The sequence below is a fragment of the Hemicordylus capensis genome, chromosome 6 (genome assembly GCF_027244095.1).
Source record: "Hemicordylus capensis ecotype Gifberg chromosome 6, rHemCap1.1.pri, whole genome shotgun sequence".
In the NCBI taxonomy this organism is placed as follows: Eukaryota; Metazoa; Chordata; class Lepidosauria; order Squamata; family Cordylidae; genus Hemicordylus; species Hemicordylus capensis.
This window is the reverse complement of record NC_069662.1, coordinates 108,771,246-108,790,958: the sequence shown is the minus strand read 5'-3', so window position 1 is coordinate 108,790,958 and position 19,713 is coordinate 108,771,246. Positions and strand designations below refer to the sequence as shown.

Here is a 19,713-nt window from a genome sequence, read left to right as displayed (position 1 = left end):
CCTCTGCACTATTAGCCGGGAGATACAGTGGTGTTCCCCTGGAAGAACGCTTCTGCAGATGCGGCAGTGGGGAAATAGAATCTATTGAGCATATTCTATTATCCTGTAAAATACATAGGCAATCAAGGGAGCACTTAATTCTACCTCTGGTCTGTAAACAGACAGACCGATCTGCTGAACAAATTGTTAAATTTTTACTCTCTGATGAAAATGTTTTTAATTTTAACTCTGTAGCTAAATTTTGTTATATTGCTTTTAAGATGTATAATGAGAACCTATAGAGTTTTTATAAATTGTTCTGCTATTTGTATGCATGGATTGTTTGGTCTAGGACCGTAAATAAAACTTGACTTGACTTGAAAACTTCCCTATTTTGGCTACAAAACGTTTTGTTGTTTCGGACCTCCATTTTGTGGTGATCTCTGAATCAGTCTCCATTTTGTGTTTGACATCTCTTCGAATTTCCTGCCCTTCCAGCCTTCCGATCGGTGACCTAAAGCATTTGCTGACCTTCTGATGTTTCCCTCCTTGTTCCTCATTGGCTCTTTTGCCTCTTGCCACTCTTTACTGACCCCACATTGGCCAGGGGAAGGGTCAAAGAAGGGGCAAGGGTGGGGCGAGTTCTAGGAAGGGTTTTCAATTCATTCAGCAAGTTAGTAGTTGCCATTCTGCCTCGTTGGAGAGAGAGAGAGAGAGAGAGAGAGAGAGAGAGAGAGAGAGAACTAGTTTGCAGCATTGCATGACTCAAGTTGCCATGATGCCATGCCATTATCTATGCCTGCCTTGTTGCCAGCCTGTAGATTCTCTGGTAGCATATGAGATTTTCAATGACAAACCATGAAACTACTCTCATATGCTACGAGAGAATCTACACTCAAAACCACTCAGAAACAACAGAACCCAGTACCCCATGGGTTAGCAACCCATGGGGGTGGTTGGCACCTTATGTGCTCTACACCATCCCTCGCTCTGGGCCACCCCGGTGTCCCCCAAGTGCAGTTATGGGCTGCTGAAGCCTCCATCATTCCCTATGGGGAAGAACCTTAAAGATGCATAAACTCCATTAAATCTTTAAAAATCAGCTCTCTGCCAAATTCCTTTGAAACAATTCTGGCAGCTTCCTTGCCCCCACTGGGCACTACCACCCTCTCTACTCTGCTGTGGTCCACCCCCTTTCCCCCTGACGTGAAGCTATACTTTTGCTGAAACCTCCATTATTCCCTATGGGGAAAAATTTTAAAATTCAAAAATTCACCAAAAAATCGGCCCTTTGCCCAATTCCTCTGAAATTTGGAAGGTAGCTTTCACCCATTGGACACTACCACCCCCACCCACTAGTTTTGCCCCAAGGCCATTTTTTAAAATCCAAAATGTTTCGGATTCGGATTTTGCAATTTCAAACAAAGTACAAAATTGGGGTATTTTGGATTGGTTGATTTCGGAGAAAGAACAAAATGGGGGGTGTTTCAGATTTGGGCCAAAAACAAAACAGAAAAAAACCCAAAATGCACAACCCTACTTGACTGGGCTTCCAGCCTCCACCAGCCAAGTCTCCGTAATACATACCAGATCAGCCCCTTAATTAAGAATCAAATCATGGATGATTTCAGGTTTATTCTGGATCGACCTGGCATTACAAAGGAACAAGACGAGGCTCTGTGTGTGGTTAACATTATTTTCCAAGGTCAAAGAGCTGGCAGGAAAGCCAGAACGGGAGACAGCAATTAAGTTTCTGATTTCCCTTCCCCTGCAATGGCCTACTGACCTGTCAGCGTTACTTCTTTTCCCCACCACCACTGGAATAGCTGCTCCATTATCAGTGGATACACCCCTGTCTCCTCATCTACAGACAGACCCAGACACATTAAAACTCAACTTACCCAAGATTTCAAAAAGAAGCCCAATTATAATACCCACCCTCCTTTACACACCCATGAGGGTTGTTGAGCCAAACAGTCTGGTCCTCACCCTCATTATTCCCCAAAGGAGTGACCCCCTTCGTGTCTCTCCTTTGGTGGAGACCCTGTCTCCACAGGCAGCATTCCTATAAAGCCCAAAGCTGGGCAGATGACCCGAGGAACTGCTGAGTCACCCAGGAGCTGGTCCCAATCCTGCACACACTCCCCACAGATGTTACACAGAGGCAGCAGCCCCACAGGGGAAGCAGGAGCAGGCAGGTAACAGCAGAAGGAGCCCACAGCACCCACCTGGTCTCTCACCGCAGGCAGCACTGAATGGGAAGCAGATGGAGTCTCCCTCTCTTCTGCTGGGCTTCTAGCAATCTGAAGTCACAGGCAGCATTCCTATAAAGCCCAAAGCTGGGCAGATGACTTGAGGAACTGCTGAGTCACCCAGGAGCTGGTCCCAATCTTGCACACACTCCCCACAGATGTTACATAGAGGCAGCAGCCCCACAGAGGCTATTATTTTGTGTTGAACATAATGTGTGAATAACTACAGATCTGTATATGTGTGCAGAGATTGTATATGTGTTGAACATAACATGTTGTGTAGGACTTGTTAGGTGTATTTGTCCACTTGTCTGCGAGTAGACAAATTTTGAATAGTTCCTTTCTAATTTCTGTCTTGTGTTCCAGGGGTGTTTTGTTATAATGTAACTTATAGTGCAAAAATGCATATTAAGATGCTACTCAATTTAGTTGTGTTTGCATAGTGATAGCAAGTAGGTTCTCATTTTCAGCAGTGAAATGTGTGTGAGGATATGGAACACAAGAAGTTGTCATCCTGTGTATTAGTGTTCCTATGTATTGCAGGATTAACTGATTTCATGGAAATAAAAAAATACACTGAGTCCTGCCAGCCTGTGTACCCAATTTCAGAACTCTAAGCGCAGCCATTCTGGAAATGCAAGGGTGTGTGTGTGCATGTTGTACTTTTCATGAAGGCCAAGGGCTGATTCCTTCACATCGGGGTGGAATGATGGTGCAAGAGGGGCGGGGCTTCAATTCCAGAAGTTTTTGTAATTTTCTGCCATGAAACAAGCCACTTTTGGGGGAAGTTTTTTAAAATTCAAAACCTTATTAAAAATCAACAAACTGACCAATCCACTTCAAAATCAATATAGTCTTGCTAACCTGACCTATATCTGAGGCTAATTTCAGAATTCTATGCCAAGCTATTCTGGAAATATAAAAGGGGTGTGTGTGTGTGTGTGATGTTTACCGTTTTACCGAAGATGGCAGTGGTGTGTATGTGTATAATGATGGTCAAAGTGGGGTTGCTTCAGTTCCAGAAGTTTTTGTAATTTTCTGCCATGAAACAAGTCCCCTTTTTGATGTTTTTAAAAAAATCAATGAAAAAAAGAAAAATACTCCCACTCACTCTGTTCAAAACCCGGTGCCCTCCCCACATACATTCCACCGCCCTCTCAGTGCTCCAGTCCGGCCCTGGGTACAGCTGATGGGAACTTTCTTGGATAAGAGTATGCCCTTTTGTTTTTGGTATGCAATTATACAAACCTGACATTTAGGCCAGACTTCTTTCAATCAGACTTTCCTGGATGCTTTGGAGAGAGGCTTATTGAAATAACCAGAGACTATACTATGTCCTTGTGACTCACTAGGATGCTTTCTAGAACGGAAATCCCAGGAACTCAGCTCTTTGTAAAGTGGTGCGTGGGAGGGGAATGCAATTAAATTCTGATAAGCTAGGCTTATGACTAGTCATTTCCCCTTCTCAACAGAAATATTTCCAGAGAGTCTTCTACAGCCCTGGCTGCTCTTAGGCTTTTAGGTTGCCAACTTTCTACCTGTGCAGGAGTACTCAGCCATGAACATGTAGGCAGGTGCATTTTCTTATGAAATGGCTACTATGTTAAAACTCAGCTATCCACTTATTTGAGGGCTCAAACCAGTAACTCAACTAATATAGTATACAGCAGGGGCCAGGAATGTTACCTTCCTTGTACATACCACTATTTTCAGGTCCCTAAATGGCTTGGGATTGGGCTACCTGAGAGAGCGCCTTGCCCCATATGTCCCAACTCGGACCTTGAGATCATCGGAGGCCCTGCTCCAAGGGCCAAACGAGGCATTTAGGGTGGCTACTAGGCAGAGGGACGTTTTGGTGGTTGCATCTCATTCATGCAACAGCCTTTCCAGTGAGTTTTGCCTGGTTTCATCAATTTGTTCTTTTAGGTGCCAGATAAAAACTTTTCTGTTCATTCAGGCCTTTTAAAATTTGATTTTTAAAACTGACTTTAAAAAAGTTTTTTAATTGTTTTGTACTGTATTTTGTATTTTTTAATTTATTTTTTTGCTGTGTTGTGATTTCTTGTGTTTTGCGTGTTTTTATTCAGTATTTTAATGCTGTATTGTGAGCTACCCAGAGAACAATTTGATATGGGGTGGCTAACAAATAAAGTTGTTTGTTTAGTATAAAATAATAATAACCCCCCAGCGAGGCACTACCTTGGCATGGTTGTGGGGCTTGCGTGCTCTGAGGAAGGTGAGAGCTCTGCCAGAGGTCCAACCATACTGGACAGGTCTCACCAGAGGAGCCACACAAAGAGTGCCTCTCCCATCAACAATATGGTGAGACGTAACTTTAATAAATCTATACCGGATCGGATATAAGATCAATGGACCTTAAAAAAAGAAACTAGTATATCACCTAAATGGAAGATTAGGTTAGAAAATAAAATCTCCAGGCTTAGATCAGATGCTAGTAAATTGAAAGAAATGAAAGACAAGAAGCTGAAGAATGAAAACACCAAACAGTATCTGATCCAAAAAATACCACCTAGATTCAAGGAAAATTAGAGAAGTCCTGGAAATAATAAAGCAGCAAATAACAGCAGTGTCAAAGAAGATTAGCAGATATGAAGCCAGAATCACACAACACAGGCAGAATCTCCAATTCCAGTTGAATCAGAGACGTTTCTACCAAAGCATAGAAGGAGAAACTGCAAGAAACATAGAAACACCAAATAAAGAAGAAACAGTGCAATTCTGGGGGAAATTATGGGACAATCCAATAGATTATAATAAAAAAGCAGGCTGGATGAAAGAGGTCGAAAAATGTAACCAACAAATGCAAGATCTAATAATAACACCAGAATTAATAAGTGAAATAGCAAAGAAAATTAAAAATTGGACTGCGCCAGGCGACGAAGAACTGCATGGCTTTTGGCATAAACACCTAACAAGCCTTCATAAACAACTACCAAAACAGTTCAATCACATTTTGCAAGGAGGTGATATTGAACAATGGCTAACAACTGGGAAAACTCATCTCATCATGAAAGACCTAGCAAAAGGCGCAGTTCCAAGTAATTATAAACTGATAACCTGCCTGCCAACCATGTTCAAATTATTAACTGGAATAATAGCAGATAGAGTAATGCAACACTTATTAAATAACAAAAAGCTCCCAGTTGAACAGAAAGGAAATTGCTCGAACACCAGAGACACAAAAGACCAGCTGCTGATTGACAAAATGATTTTAGAAAATTGCAAGAGAAGAAAAACCAATCTAAGTGTTGCATGGATTGCCTGCAAGAAAGCCTTCGACTCATTACCTCACACATGGATACTAAAATGTTTAGAAACAACTGGTGTCAGCAAAAACATTCAGATATTTATTAAAAAAGCAATGAACATGTGGAGTACACAGTTAACAATCAATGGCGAGACACTTGGACTTGTTAGCATTAGGTATTTTCCAAGGCGACTCACTATTCCCTCTGTTTGTAATCGCCATGACTCCACTTTCACAAATACTAAACAAAACAGGCCTCGGATACCAAACATCAAAAACATCAAGTCAAATCAACCATCTGCTGTACATGGACGATCTGAAGTTGTATGGAAAGTCCCAGTCAGAAATCGAATCACTGCTAAACACTGTCCGTATATTCAGTAGCGATATAGCAATGGAGTTGGGACTAGACAAGTGTGCTGCATTAATAATGAACAGAGGGAAAATAACAAAAACAGAAGGAATAGAACTGCCCAATGGAAGCAAGATCAAGAACCTGGAAGAGAAAGAACCTTACAAATACTTGGGCATTCTCCAGGCTGATAACAGCGCACACACTGAAGTTAAAAGAAAAATTGGAAGTGAATACATCAGGAGAGTTAGAAAAATCCTCAAGTCCAAACTCAATGGCGGGAACACCATACACACCATAAACACCTGGGCTATACCTGTTATCAGATACACTGCAGGAATAATAGACTGGACCCAGGCAGAGCTAGAGATGCTAGATCGTAAGACCAGGAAAATCATGGCCATCAATCATGCTCTGCACCTCCGCAGTGATGTAGATAGGCTATACCTCCCTCGCAGCTCAGGTGGAAGAGAAATGCTGCAAGTCCATCAAACAGTAGAGGAGGAGAAAAGAGGCCTTGAAGAATATATCAAGGACAGTGAAGAAGATGCACTTCAAATGGTCAATAATGAGAAAATATTAAACACCAATGAAACAAAGCAGGCCTACAAGAAAGAACAAGTCAAGAACCGAGCAGAAAAATGGAAAAATAAGCCACTGCATGGTCAATATTTGCACAATATAAGTGGAAAATCAGACATCACCAAGACCTGGTAATGGCTTAAGAATGGCAACTTGAAGAAACAAACAAAGGGTTTAATACTGGCTGCACAAGAACAGGCAATAAGAGCAAAAGTCGAAAAATCCACCACAAACAGCAAGTGCCGCCTTTGTAAAGAAGCAGATGAAACAGTGGACCACCTGATCAGCTGTTGTAAAAAGATTGCACAGACTGACTACAAACAAAGGCATGACAAGGTAGCAGGGATGATACACTGGAACATCTGCAAAAAATACAAGCTACCTGTAGCCAAGAATTGGTGGGATCATAAAATTGAAAAAGTTGAAGAAAATGAAGATGTAAAAATATTATGGGACTTCCGACTACAAACAGACAAACATCTGCCACACAATACACCAGATATCACTGTAGTCGAGAAGAAAGAAAAACAAGTCAAAAAAGCGACATAGCAATACCAGGGGATAGCAGAATAGAAGAAAAAGAAATAGAAAAAATCACCAAATACAAAGATCTACAAATTGAAATTGAAAGGCTGTGGCAGAAGAAGACCAAAATAATCCCAGTGGTAATTGGCGCCCTGGGTGCAGTTCCAAAAGACCTTGAAGAGCACCTCAACACCACAAGGGCCACAGAAATCACCATCAGCCAATTACAAAAAGCAGCTTTACTGGGAACAGCCTATATTCTGCGACGATATCTATAACCATTGACAATAAAGTTCTGGCATCCCAGGTCCTTGGGAAGGACTCGATGTCTGGATAAAACAAACCAGCCAATAACACGTGTCTGACTGTGTAAACAATAAATAATAATAATAATAATAATTATTATTATTACCAATAATTATTATTGGTGATAATATTATTAATAGTATTGGTAATAATAAATTAATACCATAATAATAAATAATAATAAAACAACAATAGCAATAATTACCAGGGGATAGCAGAATAGAAGAAAAAGAAACAGAAAAAAACACCAAATACAAAGATCTACAAATTGAAATTGAAAGGCTGTGGCAGAAAAAGACCAAAGTAATCCCAGTGGTAATTGGCACCCTAGGTGTAATTCCAAAAGACCTTGAAGAGCACCTCAACACCATAGGGGCCACAGAAATCACCACCAGCCAATTACAAAAAGCAACTTTACTGGGAACAGCCTTGGTCACGTCGCAGCTGGATTACTGTGGTGCGCTCTATGTGGGGCTGCCCTTGAAGAATATCTGGAGGCTGCAGCTTGTACAAAATGCGGCAGCTAGGGTTCTGTCTGGAGCTGCCCGGTATGATCATGTCGCACCTGTTTTGAGAGGGCTGCACTGGTTGCCGGTGTGCTTCCGGGTCCAATTTGGGGTGCTGGTTTTGGCCTTTGGAGCACTTAACGGTTTGGGCCCGGGATACCTGAGGGACTGCCTGCTCCCAAGGGTTGCTGCCCACTTGACGAGGTCATTTGAGGGGGCTCTTCTCCGGGTGCCGACAATGAGGGAGGCTCGGTTGTCGTGCACTCGGGACAGGGCCTTCTCTGTTGCTGCCCCCAGGCTTTGGAATTCTCTCCCAGTGGCCTTTCGCCCCTCGGACTCCATCACAGTTTTTAGAAAGCTGGTTAAATCTTGGCTTTTTATCCAGGCCTTTACATGATTGTTTTATTGCTGCTTCTGTGTGTTTTTATCCATGTATAGTTTTTGTGTTTGTATATTATATATTTTAAATCAGATTTGTTTTCATATTTTTAGCTTAATACTTTTAACTGTCATTTTTATTATATGTGTTTTAACTTTTGTAAACCACCTTGGGATTGTTTTTAATGAAAGGTGGTATATAAATTTATAAATAAATAAATATTCTGCGACGATATCTATAACAACAGCAACAACATTGACAATAAAATTCAGCCATCCCAGGTCCTTGGGAAGGACTCGATGTCTGGATAAAACAAACCAGTCAATAACACCTGTCTGACTGTGTAAACAATAATAATAATATAATATTTCAAGTTTAACATAATAATTCCTTTGGACCAAACCAAAGGTTGCCTCTAGTCAGTCATTCCATTTCCAAGAGCAGCAAGAAAGGCTTCCAAGGCAAACACATACAGCTGACTAAAACTACTTATAACCGATGTTTGCACTGGACTCTAGGGTTACTCAGGACTGGAATCAATCATTTCTGCTATCATGCCAGCCTTTATGTGGACTACACGTGTCTATGTTGATTTAACAACACAAATTCATCTACAAAAAATCTATACGCATCCTGAGGATTAAGTACAATAAAGCATAAATAATAAATCATGGGCAACATTTTGACTAAGTTAGTCATAATGAAGTATAATTGGACTGGATGGAACTTAAGTTAGTTATGACGAGCTTGTCTCATGAGTCAATCATGCTTAGTCATGACTAACTAGTCTGGATGTGGCCAAAGCATACAATTTTATCTTTTGTGTTAGGTACCAGTACAAAACATTCCAAGGTCTGGTTGTTGAGAAATAGCATCTTAAAATGCTAGGTTCGGGACACACATCACAGAATGGACTAGAGTAATCCAGGACGATGAAAATGAAGATGGGCCCTTAGTTAAACACAGCACAGCTCTTAATTTTTCCTAGAGTCCTTAGAGGCATGACAGCTCTAGCCAGAGAGAAACAGTTTTATTTTAAGCATATAAATTAACCCAGGACAGTTCAATGAACTTCTATTGTTGAGAGCTAGAACACAGACATAACAATTTAGTTACTTGAGACATGGCCTGTTATAGACTAACCTGGAATCACCAAATTAATGTCACTTAAGACATTTACTCTTAGAAAGGAGAAGCAGAGTAAGTGATTTCACCATTATGAATCCCTGAAGTGCTGTTATCTTTGTAAAAGCCCCTTTTATTCTCAGTTCTACACTAAGAAATTGAATGAAACATCCTAAGTATATATAGATATGTTAAACATAAAATAATTGATGAGAAAGAGCCCTTTCTATAGATATTATAGAGTGGAGCACTTGCTGATTCATTCACAGAATCAGATATTAGCATATTCATTTACAGGCTAGTTTTTAAATCACCACAATAGGCATATATTAAAATAATTGCTAATTATGCAGGGATATAGTAAAATTGTCCTTAAATACACTCTCTGGGAGAAAATTTCCTTTGAGGGCACTGCACAGCAATATTTTGACAGCTTAATTGATTCACAGATCTACCCAGGCATCAACTCCACTGGCAATTTTTACTATAATTATTCACAAGGCACCAATTGCTTTAAGAACTCATTGCTGTGTTTCTATATAAACCTAATTGCAATTTAACATATCCAGACTGGAAAGTGAATGAGGGGGAAAGGATCCCACCAGTTAAGTTTACCTTCATATTACTTAGATCAGCAAGTAGCAGAAATGCTGAATGACCCAAATGAGTGAGTCAGGTACAGCGTCACTGGGAACAAAACAGAAAGCAAGGAAATAAGAAGCCACTAAAAGACAGGCCATTAGTCTCAACTAGGCAAAAGCTCATCAGATATAGCAGGATAGTTCTGGTCACCATACCTTAAGAAAGACATTGTAGAACTGGAAAAGGTGCAGAAGCGGGCAACTAAGATGACCAGGGGACTAAAACATGAGGCAAGGCTATGACACTTGGGGCTTTTTAGGTTAGAAAACCAACAGCTGAGTGAAGACATGATAGATGTATATAAAAGCATGCATGGTGTGGAGAAAGTTGATAGTGACACATTTTTCTCCCTCTCACATAACACTAGAACCAGGGGTCATCCCATGAAACCGACTGCCAAGAATAGTAGGACCAACAAGAGGAAGTGCTTTTTCACACAATGCATTATCAAATTTCGAATTCTCTGCCACAAGATGTGGTGATACCAAACAAACTGGATGGCTCAACTCTGATGCTCCACCTTCCTGTCACTAAAATCATGGACACTGTTCCATGGACATGGAAACATGTCCATGGAACTGGTGGCGCAGTGGTAAAACTGCCGCCCTATAACCAGAAGGTTACAAGTTCGATCCTGACCAGGGGCTCAAGGTTGACTCAGCCTTCCATCCTTCCGAGGTCGGTAAAATGAGTACCCAGAATGTTGGGGGCAATATGCTAAATCATTGTAAACCGCTTAGAGAGCTCCGGCTATAGAGCGGTATATAAATGTAAATGTAAATGTAAGTGCTTAGGTGTTTTTTATTTGCTACTTTGTTTTGGGTAAGGAGAAGCTGCAAACAAGCTATTATCTCTCTGACAATGATGAAGCTGCCCTCAGGAGGGAAGAGCTATATTGCTTCCTCCACATAGTTTGTGGCAGTTGACTAACCAGGGTCTGGAGTATGGGCAAGTTTCGCTTCTCCTGTAAAGATGTCACCAAATATTATTTATTTATTTATTTATTAGATTTCTATACCGCCTTTCATTAAAACAATGCAAAGCGGTTCACACAAAACTTAATATTAGCTAGAATATAAAAATAACAATCTAATTAAAAGATTTAAAAATAGCACAATATAACCATAACGGACACATAGCAGCAACAATAGAAACAATCATATAAAAGGCTGGGTAAAAAGCCAAGATTTCACATGCTTTCTAAAAACTGTGATGGAGACTGAGGAGTAAGGGTGTACATAAAACCTGCTGGCCCGGTTCAGTTCTTAAATGGACCGGGCCAGTTCGTTCTGGCATCCCCTTGAACCCCCCTCCCCCAGTTCCGTCTGGGCGGATTCATGAACATTTTTTTCCTACTTAATCCTTCTGGGGGACTTCTCCAAGGCCGTGGGGGGCAGGGTTTGTCCTCCGGAGGTTCCCCCTCCCCTTGCCAGCCTCCATTATGTGTAAAATTCAGGCGGACTTCAGCCTGTTCTGGGCCTCACCCGTCACGGTGGCCATTTTGGAGGCCGCTGCACAAGCCCAATGGGCCTCTGAGTGACCGGGACCCAGGCCACGCAGAGGCCCATTGGGTATGCATGGCAGCCTCTAAAATGGCAGCTGCAATGGGGTGAGGCCTAGAACAGGCTGAAGACTGCCTGAAGAGGGTGATTTCACACATAATGAAAGCTGGCGGGAGAGGGGGAACCTCTGGAGACCCCCTCCGGCCTTGGAGAAGCCCCCCCCCCCAGCGGTTAAGTACAATTTTTTTTAAATTGTGAAAACCCCTCCTCTGGATGGCTGGGGGAGGGGTTGGGGGTTTCAACACTGGACCATCAAATCGAAGAAGTTCAATGTCGAACCTGTTCGGCATTTGATCTGTTTGCACATCCCTACTGAGGAGCGGATAGCCAGTTGGAGAGCATTCCAGAGTCTGGGGGCAACAACTGAAAAGGCCCTATCCCATGTGCATGACAGCCTAGCCTCCCTCACCACTGGCACCCAGAGCAGCCCCCCCCCGTGATGACCTTGTCAAGCAGGCAGCAACCTTTAGGAGCAGGTGGTCCCTCAGGTATCCAGTGCCCAAACCATTAAGGGCTTTAAAAATCAAAACCAGCACCCTGAATTGGACCTGGAAACAAACTGGCAGCCAGTGCAGCACTTTCAAAATGGGTGTGATGTGATCCCAGAGTGCAGCTCCAGATAAAATCCTAGCTGCCACATTGTTGTTAGTCCTTCCTTTAAAAAACAAATACCCCAGCTTACCCAAGAATCTTCATAACATAATGCACATGTGCACAGTGTGAACAAACAGAGTTTGTAAAGGAGTTTGGGGAAATAGTCTGCCATTAATGCTAATGGGGGCACGTGCTGATTTATAGGTTGCAGGGGGATGCCAGGATCCCGAGCACGGGCCATGTCTGCCACACTCTTTTTTCAATCAAAATTCAAGAATATAATTAACTACAGGATCATTGCATATGCTAAAAAGCCTCTTTCCTCACATGCTTTCCAAAAAGCCCCATTAACCTTTACATGTTCATTCAATCAGCACAGGTGTTAACTACCATCTGTTCAAAGTCTTAACAGTTAACTTCTCTGAGAGAAGCACTTAAAGAAATTGTCATATTTTCCTGCCATATATCAGCCCAGTCGTGCTCTGTTAATTCCATTTCTAAACCCGTCTGCTAGTTTAAATATAAATGCCAGGGTGTTTTCCCCCCAATGTACCTCTGAAAAAACACTTCTCAAATTAAAAATAAAATAAAATATTAGAATTTATTGCAGGCGCTATCAACAAATCAGTTTTTACTTCATTTAAAACATTAGGAAATTTCAAATTACCTTACTTTCAGACATTGGAAGAATGTACATTTCCTATGTTTAGCTTTATATTTCATTTGCCCTCATCAAGAACATCTCAAGATCTGTCTAGTCTGTAACTGTTGTAGTTCTTCCAAGTACTTCTTTCTCGACACAGAATAAAAAAGAGATGCACCATAAACTGCTACACTGAAGAAGTGGAGAAAACAAAGGTGTTCACTTTCTCCATATTATAAGCTTTGTTTTCCAAACAGAGATGTGGGTTTTCCAGAGGTTTTTGAGTTGGAACTATTTCCCATGCAAATATCCCCTCATTTACATAAAATCTAATAGTTCTCTCTCTCCAAAAAGCTACTGTACAGATGCTAATGCTCTAAATAGATTGTGATCTCATCTGGCATGTTATTTGACCTATTTATACAATAATAAAAACCCACCTATACCAGATTAATTTATTTCACTGTATTTTACTATATCTAACATATAGCCAAGTAGACATTTTAGATACTGAAAGTTTTCCATGGAAAAATAAAGCAGGGGAAAATTTTCCATGGAAAAAATTCCACTCCATATCTCTGCAAACTAAGCAAACACACACACTTTTTTAAAAAGTTCCTTATTTTCCTCAAGATTCATCCATTGCGTCTCAGGATTATTACTTATCCAGACAAAAATATATGTATAGTGCATATTATTATAAACTAATATTTGGCCCTTGAGTTCTCTTATCTCTAGGCTGCCCTTACATAGTCCATAGCTATTTTGATTGTTACCCACTGACTGGTTTTAAATGGATAGATTTTTTCTTGCTGCCTCTGTACAAACTGGCAGCATACTGAAGGGCTAAAAAAGCATACAGGAGGCCCTCTTTATTCGCGGGGGTTCTGTTCTTGCCTATAGGTGCAAATACGGAAACTGCAAATAATGAAATCTCACCCCATGGGAATCCAGATGTTAGGCTCCTCACACCAAACACAGGAACAAAAAAAGATGCGGGGAGGCAAAAATAAGAAGAGGAAAACACATTACCTAGCTCTCTAGCAATGCCCCCCAAAACATTTAAATCAGTCAAATTTTGGGCAAATATTCACCTACAGAAAAAAGAGACACAAAATGGCTCCATGCTGTAAAATGGTGGCTGAAAATGACACTGGAAGTCATTTCTAGGTAATTTCTGGCCACTCAGGAACCATGAACAAGCAAAGTTTGCCTGTTTTTTATACCACAGATAAAGAAACAGGCTCTAAGACCTATCTGCAGATATGCAAAACCACAGTTGAAAACACAATAATGAGGGCCTCCTGTACTTACCTTAATATCTGGACTGCTTTTAATGACATCTTTGTTATGCAACACAGACTAGGGCTACTTTTTATTTGAACATCATGGGACACTGTTCCCTTCAATTCACCCTTCCGTGTCCTATAAGAATTCAAGTTTCTTCTTTTTCCATATCGAAGTGTCATACCCTGTATTGTTTATATAAAGTAAAGTGTGCCGTCAAGTCGATTTCGACTCCACAGAGTCAACTCCACTTTCGGTGCCCACAGAGCCCTGTGGTTTTCTTTGGTAGAATGCAGGAGGGGTTTGCAATTGCCTCCTCCCGCGCAGTATGAGATGATGCCTTTCACCATTTTCCTATATTGCTGCTGCCCGGTATAGGTGTTTCCCATAGTCTGGGAAACATACCAGCAGGGATTAGAACCGGCAACCTTCTGCTTCTTAGTCACGCATTTCCCCACTGCGTCACTTAAGATGCAGTGTTTATATTTACTGTTTATATTGTTTGTTATATATTTATATTGTTATATTGTTTATACAGTGTTATCCTGTTAGATTATGTTTGGAAACAAAATATTTTTATTTATAGAAAGAACCACTATTAAAGATAAAACATTTACTAGTAATTACATTGGAAAAGTTGAAAGAGGCATTAGTCCAACAAATGTTTAGCAGCCATCTATGAATGAAAAGTTCATGGTATCCCAATGGCAATCTTTCAAACCTGGCCTATCTATTACAGTGTAAAGATTTTCTGTCAAGGCTGCAGCAGAACTAAATTTCTATTACACTAGCTAAATAAAGTTAAAACATTATGAATGCAAAGTTTGCTGTGACTCTTCCTGGCATATCTATACAACATGGCCTAATGCTGACATGTGTTTATTACACTTAATAAAGTTTACATAATACTTCCTCAAACCCATTGTGGCTGTCAAAAAATCTGATCCATCTGTTTTTCATCCATGATCTTTAAAGTCTCTATAGCCTCTAAACTAAAATAAACTGCAAGAAAGAAAAGATGGAAGATTTTTTATGCTGAGGAGATAGCTTGATTCCCTATGAACTTACTGTAAGTACTGGGAGACTTAATATTAAACAACATATACCAGATATTCCCCAGCTGGTTAGGGCTGTATAGCAGTGCAAATAATACTCTCTGATGACTGGAAGCTCTTAAGGATATGCCTTCCTACATTTCAGCCACGTTCTTTAGGTGATGTTCATAGTGCTACTGGGAAAGAAAGTAGCACTTGTGGGATTATAGGACAAAGCAGTGCATGGAGATTTTCCCCTCTTCTGACAAATTGAATTCTGTGCAAAACTTCTGCATTTTAATGTTCTGGGACAATTCTTCCAAACTAGTCGGGCAACTAGAAGGTAGAGCAATGCACATGTTGGCTGATGGGGGAAAGAAGAGGCAAGAGATTGACTACCGCTGAGGACAAAGCTACCTATCTGAATTACCTGTACAGGCATACCTCACTATCTGCAGACTCACCATCCATGGTTTTGCGTATCAGAGGTTGGGTAATGGACACCCAACCTCAGCATACGTGGAGAAAAACCAGAAAATAAGCGGTTAAATTTGGGCTTACATGGGTCGGGGAGTGGCTGGAAATGACCTTGGAGGTCATTTCCGGCCACCATTTTGTGGAGAAGAACTGTTTTGTGGCTAGTTTGTTTAAACAAAAACATGCAAAAAAAAATTTCTGAATTTTGGAGACTTTGGACTTGCAGGGGGCATCCCTGGACTCTTGAAGGCCCACAGAGCACAGTAGGGCACTTTCATTTGGCCTATTTTGGGAACCTAACTCCTGCAATCCCATAGACTCAATGTCTCATTATCCATGGTTTCATTACCTGTGGCAATTTGCGGGAATAGAACCAGGTACAGAGAAACAGTGTATAACTCAGACTGAGTATAGGAGTCATATTACAATTGTAGCAAAGCTAACTCAGCTGGTTTCCTTGTGCTGAATGGGCCCCACTGGCTTACAGTACAGAAGCACTTTGTGGAGTATGGAAATGTTTCAAGTCTCTATGATGCCAATTTGTAGTGATAGTCAGGTTTGAGCGAGGACTAGGCCTCAATTAGAGTAACTGTTGGTGGGTGGGCTTCTTCAAAAAGGAAGAAAGCCCAGGAAAATGAAATCCGAGTGACCCAATCCAGAGTGAGGGCCAGGTTTATTGGACAACAACCTTTAGAGAAATAGGGGAGGGGTGCGTTAGAGCAGTTCTTTCCATGAGGCCACAGAGTAAGGTCTGATCAGCAACTACTGTAAAGAAAGGGAGTCTACAGCCTTGGGCTGGAAATCAACTGGAAGTAAGTAGGAAGGATAGGGACCAGTTTAGCTGGATGCCTCAGGGAATTTATTCTTGTTTAAGTGCTTGGATCCAACCACATGGTTCTTGTAGTTCCTGGGGAAGAGTTTTACTTGAATGGAAGCAGTGATTGTTGATGCCTCTATGGTTTCCCTTATCACCCAATTATTAATAAATCCTTGCTGTTACAGAGTGTCACTCCTTATTGGGTACTGCCCTAGCCATATGCTCCTGACGGCCTAAGACTGCTCAAGCCTTTCTTGTAGGGAGGGGTTTTCCACTTTATGCTCCCAGAATATTCCCTTGGAAGAGTGAATCTGCTCATATAAAAAAGTGAATGGTGGCAGCCTACCCGGGAGTCCTCACAGCTAGAGGAAGGATTTTGTATTTCCTCCCCTTTTGTTAGTTACACAGCTCCATGATCCTGGTGGCTGCAAAACAAGATGAGATTCTTAATGTTACAGCCAAGTATTTCTAAATATTACATACTAAGGCTATAATCACAATTAGGATCCTGGTGAAGGAGCAGGCAGGGATGGACCTGCCGTCCTTCCAGACGAAAGGATAGTTGATTTCACCCTTGGTGCAACACCATTTGCCCACATGATCTGCACTGCACAGAGAAGCATAGATCTCTGGAGGCTGGGACTCGTTCTGGGCCCAGGAATCCCACAACGCACCACGTGACAAGCATGGTGCATTGGGGGATACCCGCTAAGTTGGGCGCTCTAGGTGCCCTAGGACTTCTTTGTTTGTGAATAGCCTTAATGTTTTAAGTTCAGACAACACAAAACCATGGTTTAGTAGTATGCACACAAGACTCACATGCTCTTCTCTCTTCTTTCTCCAACTTCCATTTTCAAATAAAAGACCATTTATACATCTTGCTTCAACATCCTTGTTTGCTAACTGATTTGAACAAGCAATAGTTTCCTGGATGCACAGAAAAAGGGGAAAATGTTATTTGTTCCAGATTAAATAATGCAGCTTGAAAGGAAGTGAGAAAAGAGAAAAGTGAGGGCACACAGTTCATGCACATAACTATTATGTAAATAATAGTTGTGTATTACATAATACTTATTATGTATTATCTGAACTGACTCACCATTTGCCACAAGGAGGCTATTTTCACCATCATCTCTATATCATGTGTTATAAAAGTGGGGGTTTTGCTTTTGGGAAAGCAAAAACACTGGGCAGAGTGTTCAGAACATCATAAAGTCTGAATTGTCAAGATTTCTGTAGCCAAGATTAGGGCATTCTACTATTGTTGGAAAAACCACTGAAGTGGAAAGAGTATCAAGGGATAACTGTAGCTATGAGTGGATCTGTCTAGTCATGCAAGAAAAAATTAAGATTCTGGAAGAACAGTGTTACTGAAGCCCAACAACCACTCTGCTCTTCACTTGCCCTACTCTGCAGCATCATGCATGCACATGTGTGAATGAAGAAATGTGTGAGCAAAGGAGACACTATATTTCTGCCTTATTTTTAAATTGCCTACCCAAACCAGCTTACAATTAAATTCCATCATAAAAATAGCAATACAATACAATTTTAAAAATTAGAATCCCCTCTAAAATGAAAGATTAAAGCAGTTAAAACCCACAGTAAAAACCTGTTAGAACAAAGGCATTATCTCATACTGCACGGGAGATGGCAACGGTAACCCCTCTTGTATTCTGAAAGAAATACCAAAGAAAACCACATGGCTCTGTGGTCGCCAGGAGTCAATACTGACTCAATGGCACAACTTTACTTACTTAGAACATTCAGAGTGATACCATCTTAGACAACACTGTGGGTCTGGATTTGCCACTAAGTGATGGCCACTCGGTGGCTCCCCACATGGTCCATGACTGACCTGCTAATTCTACCTCCAACTGTGAATAAATAGAGTAGATCAAGTTGGTGCAGATCTAAGCACACTAAATTCATGCTCCCATGAAATATTTTTCAATTAAAAAGATCCGTAACAGGCAGAAACTCCTATTTGCCACAAGAAGAGTTAAATGGAGATTGCATTTTTTCTTCACTAAAAAGAGAAACACTACTTTTTACAAATAAGGAAATAGAAGCTGAAGAGCACAATGGCACACATCCAGACAAAAGATGTGCTGGTGAAAGAGCATTTTTGGTCATGCAAGAGAGAAGGGCCAATATTGGTGATCTCTCCTTTCCTCTGAAGCCATCCATAGCTCCCAAAAATATGTCCCTGAGGGTCTGCCAACACTCAGGGGCATATTTTTGGGAGGCACCAGTGGCTGCAGGGAGAATAGCTGAAAATCCCTCAAACAACGGAACATGCCGTTCTGTCAGTGCACTGTTAGCTGGATATCCTAGTGGCTTGCCAAAGGGCACCCATGACTGAGCTGCAATGTGAGCCCAAGCTCCTCAGGGCCAAATCTGATATTCTGCCCACTTGACCATGATATGGCTCAATTTATTTATTAGAATATGAACAACAGTGACTTCTTTCAAGGCTTTCTAGCCATTCCTATTTTCTTCACATTTGATTAACAATGGAACATACTTTAGTGACTTAAATTCCCAGCTCATGAATTTTGCTTCAGCTTTTTATGTGCAATATATAGATAAAGGTTGTATTTTTGAGATATTGAAAATGAAGCATTCTGAACATTCAGACAATATAAATGTTCAGCCATGCTGCACTCAATACTACAGCTTTCCATTTAGCATTATTAATGCTGCAGTCTATACTTTCTAGAGCAAGATGTATTTGGGGTTCAAGCTATGTTGAAAACATTGCTCCTACTGTGTGAGATCTGCTTGTGGTTACTCAGTGGGGGGAAAGGACACTGCACCAGTGGTCCCTCTAATTTCTCTCTCTCTCTCTCTCTCTCTCTGCAGGATGAGTTTTGTTCTGGGTGGCAGAATCAAGACACTGTGTGCGCACCTGCATTCAGAGTGGCACCTTCCTAACTCAACCTGAGCAGGATCCAAAATTAATTGAGCGGACATCAGAAAACATGTTAGCACACGCATCTGCACATGCCTTAGAGGGAAAAGTACTGTACAAATGTTTTGTAACATGTTCGTGTTACTTTTGTTTACCTCATAAGGCAAGGTGTTGTTGTTTTAGGACTGAAAATACACTCTGGGTCTTAGGGGAGGCCCACTTTAGTCCACAAGCACAAATTCACTTAAGAAGCAAATGTGCCATTTGCAGTTGCATAACGTAAAACAGGGATTCCAAACCTTGGCTCCTTAGATATGGTTGGACTACAACTCCCATCATCCCAGGCACAAAGGCCAATGGTCACTGTGGCTGGGGACCCCTGCCATAGAAAATTCAGCAGGCAGCCATTCAGCCATCATCATGAAGTCATTAAGCTTGCCAGGGGCGTAGCTAGGGGAGAGGGGGCCCG

General features: G+C 41.2%; 1 protein-coding gene and 1 long non-coding RNA gene across 5 annotated transcripts in view; both read right to left on the bottom strand.

The window, feature by feature from the left end:
* The window catches only part of LOC128330700 (uncharacterized), a 50,617-nt gene extending 40,655 nt beyond the window's left edge, over positions 1-9,962 (bottom strand). Inside the window, exon 1 of the long non-coding RNA XR_008310216.1 lies at positions 9,890-9,962. This is a non-coding gene — a long non-coding RNA (uncharacterized LOC128330700). The remainder of the gene's footprint in view (positions 1-9,889) is intronic.
* Positions 1-19,713, bottom strand: part of LOC128330698 (uncharacterized) — an 88,152-nt gene that overhangs the window by 67,540 nt on the left and 899 nt on the right. For all 4 annotated transcript variants that reach the window (XM_053263917.1, XM_053263916.1, XM_053263918.1 and 1 more), the window contains exon 2: positions 17,150-17,257. In XM_053263917.1, coding sequence (XP_053119892.1) covers positions 17,150-17,199 — 50 coding nt within the window. In that variant the 5' untranslated portion in view covers positions 17,200-17,257. The remainder of the gene's footprint in view (positions 1-17,149; positions 17,258-19,713) is intronic.